General features: G+C 47.8%; 1 protein-coding gene across 2 annotated transcripts in view; it reads right to left on the minus strand.

Moving 5' to 3' along the window:
- LOC126299198 (uncharacterized) overlaps positions 1-17,029 on the minus strand; it is a 256,140-nt gene that overhangs the window by 128,272 nt on the left and 110,839 nt on the right. For both annotated transcript variants that reach the window (XM_049990979.1, XM_049990980.1), the window contains exon 3: positions 6,130-6,258. In XM_049990979.1, the coding sequence (XP_049846936.1) occupies positions 6,130-6,258 (129 nt within the window). The remainder of the gene's footprint in view (positions 1-6,129; positions 6,259-17,029) is intronic.

Consider the following 17,029-nt stretch of genomic DNA (forward strand, 5'->3'; position numbering starts at 1 on the left):
ATACGGGGCAACCAGTGAGCTTACAGTGTTGACCACAGTGCAGTGCAGCTAGTACACAGATGTGACAGCCAACATAAAATCAGAAATACAGGACCCTAACAATAGTGTCTGCGAGTGTGTCTCCCAATTCCTACCGACTGTAGTGTCATTCCATTTTGTGTTCAATTTTGGCACCTAAGCAGAGATATTTAATGTGTTCCCTCTGTTGCAACTTCACTGGACCCATATATAACTACAAACACACACACACACACACACACACACACACACACACACACACACACACACACACACACACACAGAGATGCATGCCAGAGTGTGCTGGTTTGGTATCCATGCTGTCACAGTGTTGTGATTTCTGTGGTCACCTGAACGACAGGTTGTGTAGTGTCATCAGTACTCACTTCTGCTGGAGGAAATACTGTGATATCAATGGCCACCTTTGTGATGAGTTATTCAGTGGTCAACTGAGCAACAGATTGTGTAGTCTCAGTAGTAGTCAGTTGTGCAACAGGATATGCTGTGGCTTTAGTGGTCAACCAAGGAATGGATTGTGCAGTGTGTTAGTGGATGCTTGTGAGACAGGATATGTAAGTGAGTGTAGTGGTTGCCCAAGTGATGGATAGTTTACAGTGTTTTTCAGTGGTTGCTGTTGCAACAGGTCTTGTACAGTGGCTAAGTGGTCTCTCCTGCAACAGGTGTTTAGTGACATTGTGATTGTATCTATGACTAGTTTCTTTTACCAACAGCACTAACAATACATGTTAACTTAGTGAGCAATTGTGTCTTCCATATGCCAGAACATGCTATTTATACTTCCATCCACGTGTGTGCTACATCTCATGATTAACTCCAACAAATAGTGCCACCACTGCTAACACTGCATCTCTGTCATTGCCTGGTGAACTGCATTCTATGGTTTCCTCAACTGCTGTCTGACTACCATCTTTTTGGCCTACCTGCCCGGCCATCTGGTTCATGCAGGTCAAGGCCAACTTCCATTGTGGTGGCTAGGCATCAGATCATACGAAATGTTTATGTTGTCACCCATCTCAACGAGCACTCCAATGTCAAGGTTGCCACCATAATCACTGTGTCACCACCCACTGAACCATACCAGCAGCTCAAGAGGGAGCTCATGTACCATCTCTCCTTATCTCCAGCTGAGGGCATAAAGTCAGTTAACTACTGATGATGACGCTGGTAACAGAACTCTGTCACACCTCTGGTGCCACCTCTGCACCACGGTTCACCTTTGCACAGATCCAGATGAGCTGCTCCATGTGCTTTGGCTGGACTGGCTACCTAGAAAGGCACATGAAATCCTCACAACTCAAGTGTCACTTTCGCGATGACAACTTCTGGTCTTCAATGACATGGGTCGAAGCCCTCAGTGCAGCCTCATGTTGTGGCCCAGTTTATGTTGCCACTACCAATGCTGCCTTTGACACAACTATACCACTAGCCAACCAGTGGACCAAATGCCTCAGCACCCACCATGGCCAGCCAGGAATTCCGACTGTTTTTAGCACAAACTGAAGATTTCACGGTGCAAGTATCTATACTTCATACCTGGCCAGATGCTGTTAAAGCACCATCACACTTTCACCAGAAAACCTGGGACCACTAATCTGCTGAAGAGCAGCACATTACATGCTGAAACCATCACACATTTGAAGAGTAAGCTTCCTGTGGTCGATCACTGTACTGCCCAAATGCCAGAGAGCAAGTGAGCATGGGTGCCACACTGCTTCAAAGCGTTTGTTTATTTCGGATAGAAGGCCAGTCCAGCATTTCCTTCTAGGCATTGGTTCCAAAACGTGTGTCTATCCATGAATGTATTTAATGGACATCAACTAACAACACCATTTTGGCTGCTAAAAACTCGTCCATCGGCACATACAGTGGCTACCCTTCACAAATGGACTTGAGGCTGCACTGCACCTTCAGCTGCTTATTCACCATTACAGACATCACACAGGTAATCATTGGTGTTGATTTCTTAGCCCATCGTCAGCTTGTCCCTACCACTGTTGCCCCTCGTGTCATCAACAAGGACTCCGGTTACTCAACTGTTGGCTTCTACCATGTTGTGCAAAACTTTGTGCTGAAGTTTGTCCATGCTGCCGATGCAGGGAAGTCCCAGGACCTGTTCAACCATTTCCCAGCCATTGCACACCAACCTGGAACACCACAAGTGCTACAGCACAGCGCAGCACAGTCCATTAAGTGCACACAACGCCTGGCCCTCCACTTTTCAGCAGACCAGAACATCTTGCACCAGAGTAACTTGCTGCTGCTAAAGCTGAATTCTAGGACATGCTTTAGGACGGCATCATTTGCCATTCGCACTGCCGCTGGTTCAAAAATGGTTCAAATGGCTCTGAGCACTATGGGACTTAACTTCTGAGGTCATCAGTCCCCTAGCACTTAGAACTACTTAAACCAAACTAAGCTAAAGACATCACAAACATCCATGCCCGAGGCAGGATTGGAACCTGTGACCGTAGCAATCACAGACTGTAGCACCTAGAACCGCTCAGCCTCCCTGGCTGGCTACCACTGGTCCTCTCCTCTCCACTTCCTACCAAAGAAGGACACACTCTAGTGACCTGCATTGACTATCGTGCTCTTAATGCACTCACCATCCCTGAGAGATATCTGGTCACAAACCTTCATCACTTCAACCATGCCCTCAGAGGTGCCTCAGTGTTCAATGCCCTCAACTACATGAAGGCATTTATGCAGATACCAGTGATCATGGAAGACATTCCAAAGACAGTCATCACCACTCTGTTTGACATCTTCAAATCACTTTACACGACATTTAGTCTCCAAAATGCTGCTCAGGATATGACACTGATTCATCAATGGTGTGCTGCGTAACCTACCCTTTTGCTTTGCATATCCCAATGACGTATTGGTGTTCACTTCTTCACCACAGCAGCTTCATGAACATCTGACAGCAGGCCTAAACAATTCTGTGGTTATCATTAATCACTCCAGAAGCATCTTTGGAGCCTCCCACATGACATTTAAGGCCACTGGATTTGTGCAAATGGCATCCCCTCCCCCCCCCCCTCCCCCTTGAAAATGTTCAGTCTATTCAGGAAATTCAGTGCACATGAACTTTTCAAGAACTTCGCCAGTTCCTCAAGATACTGAACTTCTACTGCCATCATCTCCCTGGCACAGCCCCCATTCAAGAGCTGCTGACATATGCTTAACACTAAGGGTAACCATAGTGATAATTCATCAGTCACTTTCACTGCACAACTGGTGGCCTTCACAGATATTGGTTAAAGATCACTGCAGCCCTGTGTTCTGGCAGCTCAACCCTAAGGGCAACAATCTCATCCTTGGACGGACCAAACGTATGCTGTCTCCTCTGGTGGTAAGAATAGCCTTACCGATGTTGCACCTATGGTTCATCCAGCACACAACACCCAGGTGGCACTTACGATTGACACCAGGCAACACGCCTTACATGCAGCCTTGCAGCAACACTCCAATAGTTCCTGGCAACCATTGCTTTTCTTTTCAAAGAAGGTCACACTTACACAACATTAATGGAGCACCTATGACAGGGGACTGTTTGCCATCTATGAGGTGATCCGCTACTTTCATCCATCGTTGGAGGCTAGGAATTTCACAACACTTACTGACCACAAACTCATCACATACACCTTCCCGCATATCAAAAAGCTTTGCCTCCCACGTGAGTTCCGGCAACTCAAATATACCTCTCAGTTCAGCACAACATTTGGCACATCTCTGGAATGGACAATGTTGTTGCTGACTGTCTATCATCAGTCACTGGGATCATTGATTGCATCATATTTGCTGCACTCGCTACAGCACAACAGGTCGACATGGAACTGGATTCTCATTGCTATGAGCCAAACACTGACCTCAGGCTACAGCATGTCTCTATCTCTGGCACAGACACAAAACTGTTCTGTGACACTTCCAATGGCAAGCCATGACCTTTCCTACCAGTTTCTTTCCCCAAGTATGCCTTTGACAGCATCTACAACCTGTGCCATCCACTACCACACTTGTTACCCATCGTTACATGTGGCCTGGCACACATTCTTATTGTTGCAGCATACTACAACCAGTGCTATATTTTAACCATCATTGATTGTTTCACAAGCTGTCCATGGGCAGCACCAATTCTTGGCATCTTGTCTGGAACTGTGACACAAGCATTTGTGAGTACGTGGACAGCTTGTTTAGGTTCCTCACTCCACATCACTGCAGATTGTGGAAAGCAATTTGAATCCCTGTTGTTCAACGAGTTTGCCCACCTCTGTTGCACTCATCACCACCCTACCACTGCATACCATTCAGCCAGCAATAGTAACATCGAGCAGTGGTATCACACTTTGAAGGCAGCTTTACTTTGCCACAGCATGTACCACTGCACTTCTCATTGTCTTTTTCACCCTCTGCAACAATTTCAAGACACCCTCTCTGGATACCTGGGGAATTTGTTGAGCCCTCTGCTAACATTTCTACCCCTGACATACTGGCCTTCCTGACTGGACTGTGCTCACACACTGCATGCCTCTGTCTTCAAAATGGCTCTTGGCATGGCACCCCACCTGTATTCATTCATACAGATTTGGCCACTGCCATGCAAAAAATGGTCCAGATTTATGAGGTCAGGCCTCGTCTCGAACCTCCACACTCTGGTCCGCATGTGATTGTTGGAAATGGCCACCATATGCTGAGGGTTGCCAACAGGAACACCCAGAGAGTGTCATTGGACCATGTTAAGCTGGCCTGTAGAACCCATCTGAACCTGCCTCTATGCATTCCCCTTAGACAGCTTCACTGTCAGTCCAGCTCTGAGTAATGAGTGTGCTTGCCAGCTTGATTAACCTCCACAGTCTGCTACTACTGGTGGGAGGAACATGGTGACTACCATCCGTGATTGCCAATCACAGCCAGCCACAGTAGTGTTATCTGTCGGCTAAGCTGCAAACTTACAGTACAGGCTGCAGTGCGGCCCTTCTGACAGTCTCAGCCAACCTGTGAGCCTACAGCATCGACCACAGCACAGAGTTGCTAGTACACAGATGGACCAGCCAACATAAAAGCATAAATACAGAACCCTAACAATAGAGTTTGTGAACATGGCATCCAGTTCCTTCCAACTATAGTGTCATCCCACAGTGTGTCCAATTTTCAGAGCTCAGCAGGATTATGTAGGAGAGAAATCTAATGTGTTCCCTCTGATGCAGCTTCACTCGAACACATGCATAAGTACACACACACACACACACACACACCAGAGTGTGCTGGTTTGTTATCTGTGCTGTCACAGTGTAGCAATGTTAGTGGTGCCCTGAGCAAAGTATTGTGTAATGTCATTAGTGCTCACTTGTGCTGCAGTAAGTGCTGTGATATCAAATGGTTCAAATGGCTCTGAGCACTATGCGACTTAACTTCTGAGGTCATCAGTCGCCTAGAACTTAGAACTAATTAAACCTAACTAACCTAAGAACATCACACACATCCATGCCCGAGGCAGGATTCGAACCTGCGACCGAAGCGGTCGCTCGGTTCCAGACTGTAGTGCCTAGAACCGCACGGCCACTCCGGCCGGCTACTGTGATATCAGTTCATGCTTTCATGATGGGATATATTGTGATTCAGTGATCAACTGAGTGATGAATTGTGTAGTATCAATAGAGGTCACTTGTGCAACGGAATAGGCTGTGGTTTCAGTGGTCGACTGAGCTACAAATTGTGTAGTGCATTAGTGGTACATTGTGCAACAGATATGTCAGTCAGTGCAGTGGTTACCGAAGTGACAGATTGTTTACAGTGTTTCTCTGAGGGCACTCCTACAACAGGCCGTGTAGTAACTAAGTGGTCGTCCCCTGTGACGAGTGTGTAGCAACACTGTGATTGTCTCTGTGACTAGTTTCCTCTACCAACATGCTATCAATAAATGTTAACTTCCTGAGCAATTGTATCTTTCATGTGACAGAAAATGCTTGTTGTACTTCCAGTGTAAATTATATGAAAGGCAGTGATCATAATGTTTTGGCTAATCATTTAATGTTTTATTCAATAAAGCATAGCATTATACTTCTTATATGGAAAACAGACACTTACCTCTTTAGCTCTCATACGAGCTTCGTAGTATGGCCTTGCTCTTTCAACACATGCACCAAGCTTCTTAGCCAGCATGTCGATTCTCACAGTGGAATCACAAAGAAGCTGACGGAATTCTGCACGTGCTTCCTGTAATCAATACAGAGGTTGAAAATTTCAGGAAAGGGTTAAGCTTTTTAATCTCCTCTTATACAAACAACCATTATATCTGATGCAGTACAGTATAACGTACTTAACTGGCTACATTAAAAAGAAGCAAACCGACAATTCCAAAGAAAGTAACAGCTGAAGCTAGTATCGCAGAGTGTACATTTTAAGTGTTCGAGCAAGCAACTGGGCTACGTGTTAAGCATGAAACTATTTGGACAGGGTGGTAAAAGTGGCCAAGGAGAAGTTTGTAATGTTGGTAGTGAACTGTATGTAATCTATCCCAAATGACGTCAGCACACTTTGCAAAATGCATCGGCTTACAGATTGTAAGTCAACACTGATTCCCAAATGTAGATTTATATAGTTTACTATATAGCTATCTTCGCACCGAATTTGCCATGGTTTGGCTTTCCTATATCCGTATTTTGCGACTGTGATCTTCGCTTTAACGCCATCATATTAATGGCTTTTAAATATGACTAATGCAGTCTCCGCTGTTCAAAATAATCTGAAGATGCGGCAATCACGCCAAAGGGTCATTGTTAATAAAACACTTGCAGCTGAGATTGTTTTCTGTTTTTGGAACAGACAGCCTCTATTGCTACATCAGCCAAAATGGAGTGGAGTAATGTGTAGAGGGAACTGAGCTCCGCAAGATCTCTGTGGACTCCATGTTGATTTTTATAGATGAGATTTTCGTGCAAAAATGCCGTATTGGGAGAGCATAAATGTGGTGTCACCGCCAGACACCACCATTGCTAGGTGGTAGCCTTTAAATCGGCCGCGGTCCGGTAGTATACGTAGGACCCGCGTGTCGCCACTATCAGTGATTGCAGACCGAGCGCCGCCACTCGGCAGGTCTAGTCTAGCACTCGCCCCAGTTGTAGAGCCCACTTTGCTAGCGATGGTTCACTGACTTCTACACTCTCATTTGCCGAGACGATAGTTAGCATAGCCTTCAGCTACGTCATTTGCTACGATGTAGCAAGGCGCCATTGTACGTTACTATTGATATTGTGAATCATGTACCATAAAGAGCGACGTTCTCCATTAATGGATTAAAGTATTCCACCAGCTACGTCCGTTTTTCTCAATTCTAATTCCCTTGTGATGTTCCAGACCTCAAGCCAGCCTGCGTGAGCTGAGACGCGTGCATTTCCGCCTCCTTTAGCAATACGGTTGGCTCTCCTGCCAACCACAACATTGGCGACGAGAGTAAAAGTGTTCTTATCTAAATTGCCCTGATTTACTTGTGTAATGGCTTCGCCACAATATCCAGATGTACTGTCCGAATTTTATCGCTTACAGAATCAGCAGACGCAGGCCTTACTGGATGCCCTTGGACAGCTCGTCCAGGGTCAACGTGCGATGCAAAACGATGCGGCAGCAGCCGCTTCACCGCTAACGCAGCCACAACACGCTGTTGCACCCACTTTTCGACCTTTTGATGCTGCACTGGAAAGCTGGACGGAGTGGTCACGCCAATTTGGATTCCATCTCGCCTCCTACAGAATTCAAGGTAACGAGCGGCAGCCCTTTTTGTTGTCCTCAGTAGGGGTACAAACGTACCGTGTGATAGTCAAATTATTTCCCCGACGCGACGTAGCAACTCTGTCCTACGCAGAAATTTTGTCTGCATTAGATGCATATCTCAAAGAATCAGTCAATATAGTTGCCAAACGGTATACCTTCTTTCGTACAAAACGTACGGCAGGTCAGACTAATCGGGAGTAGGTTGCAACCTTGAAAGGCCTTACTAGGGATTGTGCTTTTGAGTGTCAATGTGGACTTCCTTATTCCGATACTATGGTACGTGATGCAATTGCACAGAACGTTTCTGATGTTTGTATAAGGGAACAGATTTTGAAACTAGTAAATCCCTCCCTTCAACAAGTGATGGACATATTGGATCGGCAGGACACACTTGACTTTGCGCAGGAATCATTTGAAACTTCGCCAGCAGTGTGTCAGGTTAACAGGCCCGCCGGGCGAGCTGCACGGAGCAGTAAACAATCCTCGCGCAAGGCAGCGCCGCTGCCGCCCGGCTCTGAGCCATGTGTGTCGCGCTGGCAAGCAAATGCAGTGATCAAATCATGCCCGCGGTGTCCTACTAAACATTCGCGTGAGAATTGCCCGTCACGCCAAGCTATTTGCTTTTGTCATAAAAAAGGACATGTTCAGAATGTTTGCCAGAAAAAGCTCAGATCGGGAGCTCAAAACTGTTACAGGCCCTTTGCTTCGGAATCGGAATCGAACCAAGGATACTCAGGCTCGCAAAACTTCGTCCATGGAAATTCATGTAGTCCATTCCACTCCGCGCAGTGCCACTCTCACTAACAGTGACTGTGTTCGTCCCAAAAATAGTGTGCGTCGCCGGAACTCCCGTCAAGTCGCAAGTGATTCTGTACCGGTGTCAGTTCACGTTGCACGAGACAGTCGCTCTTGTCAGCAGGACAATAAACTTTTTGTAGACTTGGACATTCACGGCAAAGTGATACCATTCCAGCTCGATACAGGAGCTGCAGTTTCACTGATCAATCAAGACACTTACAAACTGCTGGGCACACCTCCGTTGCGTGCCGCAAATGTTAAGTGAAATAGCTATTCCGGTCAAAACATCCCTGTATTAGGACGGTGCAGCCTTCTTGCAACATACAGAGGACAAACAAAACTTGTGTCATTTTACGTCCTTCGTTCTTCTGCAGTGAACTTGTTTGGTTTCGATTTATTTCAGTTGTTTAACTTGTCTATAGTAAATCAGGTCCTATCAGTGAACCAGACGGTGCCTTCAGACAGTGTTTCTCGTCTATGTGAAGAATTTGCAGACATTTTTCCACCGGGCCTCGGTTGCGCTACGAACTATGAAGCACATTTGGAACTGAAAGTAAACGCGCACCCGAAATTTTTCAGAGCGCGCAATGTTCCCCACGCATTGCGTGATGAGGTCGCAAAAACATTACACGATTTGGAATCACAAAGTGTAATTGAACGTGTGCAGGCTTCTCTCTGGGCATCACCCTCAGTAATTTTGCCAAAACCTTCCGGAAAGTTGGGATTTTGTGAGGACTTCAAGGCAACAGTGAATCCACAGCTAGTGATAGCAACTTTTCCTTTACCCCGCCCGGAAGGTCTTTTTGACAAACTGTGCCCGGGTAAATATTTTTCGAAGTTGGACCTAGCAGATGCGTACTTGCAAATACCGGTGGACGAAGAATCCCAGCGCGTTTTGGTGGTTAACACGCATCTTGGTTTGTATCGATTCAAACGACTGCCATTCGGGTGTGCATCCGCCCCTGCATTGTTTCAGCAATATCTACAAACTGTTTGTGCGTCGGTACCTAATGCAGCAAATTATCTGGACGATATTGTGATCTCCGGAAAGACGGAAGAAGAACATTTGGCCAATCTCAGAACATTATTTCAGGTCTTGCGACAAAATGGTCTTCGCTTGTGGAAGGACAAATGTTTTTTGCTCGGGACTTGCCATATTTGGGACATGTACTTAATGCCCAAGGCATACATCCCAGTCCAACGCACCTCCGTGCCATACAAGACTTGCCGTCGCCGCGGAATTTGAAGCAGCTACAGAGTGTGCTGGGAAAAATTGCGTATTATCACAGATATATTTCGCATGCCTCTTCCATTTCAGCTCCGCTTCATCGCTTACGCCGTAAAGGTGTTCCGTTCGTCTGGACGACGGAATGCAAACGCGCCTTTCACCAGTTGAAATCGGCGTTGCTTTCCACTACTTGCCTTACGCCATTCGATCCCCGGAAGCCCCTTTTGTTGATGGTGGATGCATCGGATTTCGGGATCGGAGCTGTGCTTCCGCACAAAGATGGATCGCACGATCGCCCTATTGGCTTTGCGTCCAAATTGCTCTCGTCTGCGCACAGAAATTATACACAGATCGAGAAAGAAGCATTGGCTCTCGTATTTGGTGTTACAAAGTTTCATGATTTCTTGTATGGTCGTCACTTTACCATAATCACAGACCACAAACCTTTGACATCGCTTTTTCATCCGACGAAGCCTGTACCTCCACGTACAGCGCAGAAATTCATTCGCTGGTCTATTTTCCTCTCACAGTACCGCTACGATATCTTGTATCGGTCCACTGCTAAGCACGGAAACGCCGATGCGTTGTCCCGCTTGCCTGTTGCTGAGGATAGGGCATTCGATTCCTCCGAACTTGCTCGCATGTTCATTGATGCGGAAACCGATGACGTGGTCGAATCGTTTCCGTTTGATTTTCGTCGTGTAGCTATAGCCGCAGCTGCCGACCCTGTCCTTGCTCCCGTTCTGCGTTTTGTTGCTACGCAATGGCCCTTGTCAAAGTCACGGATCGGGGACCCGTTGGTTCGCCGATTTTTTGCTCACAAGGAGGGACTTTTTGTACGACGTGGTGTTTTGCTGTTGCGTTCTGCTAATTATCAGTCCAGGGTCGTAGTACCACGTTCGTTACAGTCCTCTAACAGCTTCTCCACCAAGGACATTGGGGTATAGTGAGAACGAAACAACTTGCTCGTCAGCACTGTACTTGGTTCGGAATCGATGCCGCGATTACGAATATGTGCTCTTCTTGGAGGGTGTGTGCCGAACAACAATCAGCACCACCGTGGAAATTCTTTGCATGGCCAAAAGCCAATTCCCCTTGGCAACGCTTACACATCGATTTTGCTGGTCCATTCTGGAATGCTCGATGGTTGGTTGTGGTAGATTCGCTCAGTAATTTTCCTTTTGTTGTCCGGATGTCTTCCATGACGTCATCTGCCACCATCCAAGCGTTATCCGCTATCTTTTGCATTGAAGGTCTTTCCGACAATGGCCCACAATTCATGTCTGCAGAATTTGTCATTCTGCAAAGCCAGTGGTATTCAACATCTGACGTCCGCGCCGTTTTCGCCACAATCGAACGGTGTCGCTGAACGATTGGTCAGGACTTTCAAGTCACAGATGTTGAAGTTACAAGAGCCGCATTCTCGGGAGGACGCGTTATCGCTGTTTTTGTCCTCGTATCGCTCTCAGCCCCGAGATGGTCGCTCGCCGGCTGAGTTGCTCCACGGTCGTCATCATCGAACCTTGATGTCTTTGCTACATCCGCCGCATCAGGTTCCTGTGCAGCGGCAGACACCTGCTTTTGCTCCAGGCGACGTTGTCTACTATCGCCACTATCGAGGTTCACGGCGTTGGCTCGAAGGGCGCATTCTTCGCTGCCTCTGCAGCGCTATGTATCTGGTTTTGGGGGCCTCTGGTGAGGTGCGTCGGCATCTCAATCAGCTGCGCCTCTGTCGTCGCACGGGATCTACCGCTCGCCGTCTGCTTTCTGTGACGGTGCCGTCCGGTCAGCGCCCCGGGGTCCCATCTACTGGCTCGCCTCAGCCTCAAGTGTTACCGACGCTGCCTTCCATTTTGCACCATGACGACGGGCCGCCGCCGCCTGTTCTCCTGCCGGCGACGCCCGCAGTGGACGCGTCGCTGCAACGGCCGGGCGCCTACCTGGGTCACGCGCCGCCGATCGCTTCCCGTGACCAGTTGTCCTCCGACATGGAACTCTTGCCCGCTCCGGACCATATGTCGTCTTCGCCCGATGGAGGTCGACCCTTCGGCCCCTCCTGTCTCTCTACGGGCGCATACACCTCATGTTGGCGTGCACCCTGGAGCAGGTTTTCAGGCGTTTCCTAGCTCCCCGCGGTCCGAATGGCAGGGTGCGGATGGCACAGCCTCGCCTGTTGTTAGGCTCCCCACCTCGTCGCATACGTCAACATGGGGTCCTCCCCACGGCGGGCGGAAGCCTTATGCCACAGCCGTACGCCGATTTGGGGGGGGGGGGGGGGGAGGAATGTGGTGTCACCGCCAGATACCACACTTGCTAGGTGGTAGCCTTTAAATCGGCTGCGGTCAGACCGAGCGCCGTCAATCGGCAGGTCTAGAGAGACTTCCTAGCACTCGCCCGCAGTTGTACAACAGACTTTGCTAGCGATGGTTTACTGGCTTCTGCGCTCTCATTTGCCGAGACGATAGTTAGCATAGCCTTCAGCTACTTTATTTGCTACGACCTAGCAAGGCGCCAGTATCCGTACTATTGATATTGTGAACCATGTACCATAAAGAGCGACGTTCTCCATTAATGGATTAAAGTTAAGTATTCCACCAGCTACGTCCGTTTTTCTCAATTCTAATTCCCTTGTCATGTTCCAGACCTCACGCCAGCCTGCGTGAGCTGAGATTCGTGCATTTCGGCCTCCTTTAGCAATACGGTTGGCTCTCCTGCCAACCACAACAATAAACACGTTCCATAATAGATTGACTTCAGTGAAAGAAGCTTGTAATTATGTGCATCTTACCTACGACCCTTCTTGAACGTACTTGGCTTGCCAAAAGCGCTCGACAAACCTGCACGGTCACTCATCCAAATGCTAGCCAAGTCCAACGGCGCTTAACTTCGGTCATTGGACGGGAACCGGTGTTACCACCGCGCCAAGGCCATTGGATATCTGTCCTGGACGGGACAGCTTAAGCGAATTTTTCTATCACCTCAGCTCGCTGTGGTCATATGGCACCACCATCTAGCACAGAAGGACGTTGTGTTACACTCTGCTGCGCCACCGACTTTCAACTAGCTAGTTGTAACCTGTGGCAAAGCAAACTGAAAACTATCATTACATTCTGATGCAAGAAGCTCCAAAGAGGCTGCATGGACACGACAGAAATCTCCATCCTAGCCATAGAGAAACATGTCCGATTCCCATTGCTGCTGGCAGGGATAGAGAACTGATAACACAGCATAGTACAGAGAAGAGACAGTCGCAGTTGTAACTTGGGAACAATAAGTTGAGCCTGGCACTACACCACTTCTGGGGCTCTGGGGCCTACATTATCATGAATGTCCTCCTGTCACAACAGCACAGGGTCCGACGACCATAATAACCGCTCACCCTGGATATGCAGTGTCCGTCATCGTCTGCAGCCATCTCTGAGAGGTACTACATGACAGTAATCGAACTGGCATCAGTCATCCGGTCTACTGCTACGAGGTGCCACCTCTGCTGGCTTTGGGACTACAAGCTGTACCCAGTCCTTATGCTGCTGGGAGCTGAACTCGTGCCTTCCAACTGATGGGCCATCTGCTGGCTGACTTCATGCAATTTCAGGGCATATATCCTGGAGTCCACATGTATCCTCGAGTCCACAGCTTCCACCTGCACTTGATTTGCTGCTAGCCACTGCCTTTCCTGCATACACTTACTCTGCTATCATATATTTGTGTCCAGACTGCTGACGCTGTATACTACGCTGGGGTCCTTGGTCCACTCAGGTCCTCGCTGCATTGGGCCTACTGCAGGCTGTATTGAGTCATGCATCTGCAACCTGGTTACTTACAAGCTCACAGCCACTGCGTGCCTGCCACCTGCCTGAGCTGACGCAGCCCTACACTCACTGAGTGCTAACATCACTCCATCACCACTGCCATGTGCTCAGTTGGCAACTTCTTGAGCAAGCCACCTCTTTAAGCTGCATGCCAATCTAAGTGCACACCACTGTCCAAGGCCAGCCTGTGCTGATGGACGCTGACCACAACAAGATAAAGATTTGGCTGATGTATTGACTGAGTTGAATAAATACACAATTGTTTTCTCACTGCTTCTAACACTCTAATATAGCCATCCACCCAGCTCTACATAACTGCCGCCCCACCAACTATCCTGCATCATCACTGTGGCCTGCAAAATGGTTCAAATGGCTCTGAGCACTATGGGACTTAACATCTATGGTCATCAGTCCCCTAGAACTTAGAACTACTTAAACCTAACTAACCTAAGGACATCACACAACACCCAGCCATCACGAGGCAGAGAAAATCCCTGACCCAGCCGGGAATCGAATCCGGGAACCCGGGCGTGGGAAGCGAGAACGAGATGCGGGCACTGTGACCTGCAACGAAATAGGTAACAATCACGTCATCCTGACCCCCATTGCAGTAAGCTGACAGCTGAGGTGACCGAATTACTGATGCTGACAAACTCTGACATGAACTGGACTCATTCCAGACAACATTCCGATTGAATGGATACAGCAACAAGAACATTCGAGCTATGAGGTCCAGTGATGATAAAACAGACAAATGGACAGAAGAACCCATTCTTGTTTACTTATTTTATGTGAGAGTTGGCACCTAGTGTGTAGGCGAGAAGCTGCAACATCGAGGAATTAAACCAATATTACAGAGTGGTCACACAAGATCCAAGATTTGTTATGGTCTACGAACAATTTGACAGATGCTTTCCACGCTGCAAATGTCTAAAAACTTTGATGTGAATGCAGCAAAGTCCACATTGGTGAAACTGGGTGGCCATTTAGGACTCACATGTTAGTGTTTCAATGCTATGTGCGACTGGGGCAGTACAAGAAATGTGTTACAGCTGAATAGCACCAGAACTGTTGTCAGTCTATTAATTTTCAAGAAACTTGTGTGCTTCCTCAGTATCCATGCATGCAGCAAAGAAAAGTAAAAGAAGCTATCAAAATATACTACTGGCCATTAAAATTGCTACACTACGAAGATGACGTGCTACAGACGCGAAATTAAACCGACAGGAACAAGATGCTGTGATATGCAAATGATTAGCCTATCAGAGCATTCACATATGGTTGGCGCCGGTGGCGACACCTACAACGTGCTGACATGAGGAAAGTTTCCAACCGATTTCTCATACACAAACAGCAGTTGACCGGCGTTTCCTGGTGAATTGTTGTTGTGATGCCTCGTGTAAGGAGGAGAAATGCGTACCATCACGTTTCCGACTTTGATAAAGGTCGGAGTGTAGCCTATCGCGATTGCGGTTTATCGTATCGCGACATTGCTGCTGGCGTTGGTCGAGATCCAATGACCGTTAGCAGAATATGGAATCGGTGGGTAAAGGAGGGTAATACGGAATGCCGCGCAGGATCCCAACGGCCTCGTATCACTAGCAGTCGAGATGACAGGCATCTTATCCACATGGCTGTAACGGATCGTTCAGCCACGTCTCGATCCCTGAGTCAACAGATGGGACGTTTGCAAGACAACCATCTGCACCAACAGCTCGACGACGTTTGCAGCAGTATGGACTATCAGCTCGGAGACCATGGTTGCGGTTACCCTTGACGCTGCACCACAGACAGGAGCGCCTGCGATGGTGTACTCAACAACGAACTTGGGTGAACGAATGGCAAAACGTCATTTCTTCGTATGAATCCAGGTTCTGTTTACAGCATCATGATGGTCGCATCCGTGTTTGGCGACATCGCGGTGAACGCACATTGAAAGCGTGTAATCGTCATCGCCATACTGGCGTATCACCCGGCGTGACGGTATGGGGTGCCACTGGTTACACGTCTCGGTCACCTCTTGTTCGCATTGACGGCACTAGGAACAGTGGACGTTATATTTCAGATATGTTACGACCCGTGGCTCTACCCTTCATTCGATCCCTGCGAAACCTTATATTTCTGCAGGATAATGCACGACCGCATGTTGCAGGTCCTGTACGGGCCTTTCTGGATACAGAAAATGTTCGACTGCTGCCCTGGCCAGCACATTCTCCACATCTCTTACCAATTGGAAACGTCTGGTCAATGGTGGCCGAGCAACTGACACGTCACAATACGTCAGTCGCAACTCTTGATCTGTGGTATCGTTTTGAAGATGCATGGGCAGCTGTACCTGTACACGCCATCCAAGCTCTGTTTGACTCAGTGCCCAGGCGTATCAAGGCCGTTAATACGGCCAGAGATGGTTGTTCTGGGTACTGATTTCTAAGGATGTATGCACCCAAATTGCGTGAAAATGTAATCACATGTCAGTTCTAGTATAATATATTTGTCCAGTGAATACCCGTTTCTCGTCTGCATTTCTTCTTGGTGTAACAATTTTAATGGCCAGTAGTGTAATTAAATATCCCAATAGTAAGTACAGATAGGATCACTACAAATTATCAACGGCCTGCCTCCAGTGATCTACGTCCAACGTGTCATGCATGTTCGCCAGACAGCAGCTCCACATGAGTTGGGTTCAACAATATACACAAGGGGCCACAAGAGAAGTTCCATGGAGCACCAACGTCTCCCTGCAGGAAAAAATTACGCCAGGGTACAGGCAGCCATTTCACTATTGCCTACCAATCACCAGCCAGAATATCACATGTAGTCACCAACCGCCCCCCATAGAAATCTATATTTCAGATAGTCCAGTGGTATGCTAGACTGTGATTTCGGAAGCCAACTGAAAAGCAAAATATTTAACCATGTTGCCTCTACAGCCACCCACAACTGATGCCGGTGCAGGATTTTATGCATGAACGTACTTCTGAATTACGTCTCATAAATGTTTTACGAGATTAGTCTGTGATCTGGGTGGCTAAATCGTTCACTCGAATTGTCCAGAATGTTCTTCAAACCAATCATGAACAACTGTGGGTCAGTGACTTGGCACACTGTCATCTACAAAAATTCCATCGTTGTTTCGAAACATGAAGTCCATAAATGGCTGAAAATGGTCTCCAAATATCCAGACATAACCAAGAGCCAGTTCATTCCCTGTGAACACAGCCCACACCATTATGGAGCCACCACCAGTTGCACAGAGCCTTTTTGACAACTTGGATCCATGGCTTCGTGGGGTCTGCACCACACACCGTACCACCAGCTCTTACCAACTGAAAGCGGGACTCATCTGACCATGCCACAGTTTTCCAGCCACCTACGGTCC

Source organism: Schistocerca gregaria, chromosome X (genome assembly GCF_023897955.1).
Source record: "Schistocerca gregaria isolate iqSchGreg1 chromosome X, iqSchGreg1.2, whole genome shotgun sequence".
NCBI lineage: Eukaryota > Metazoa > Arthropoda > Insecta > Orthoptera > Acrididae > Schistocerca > Schistocerca gregaria.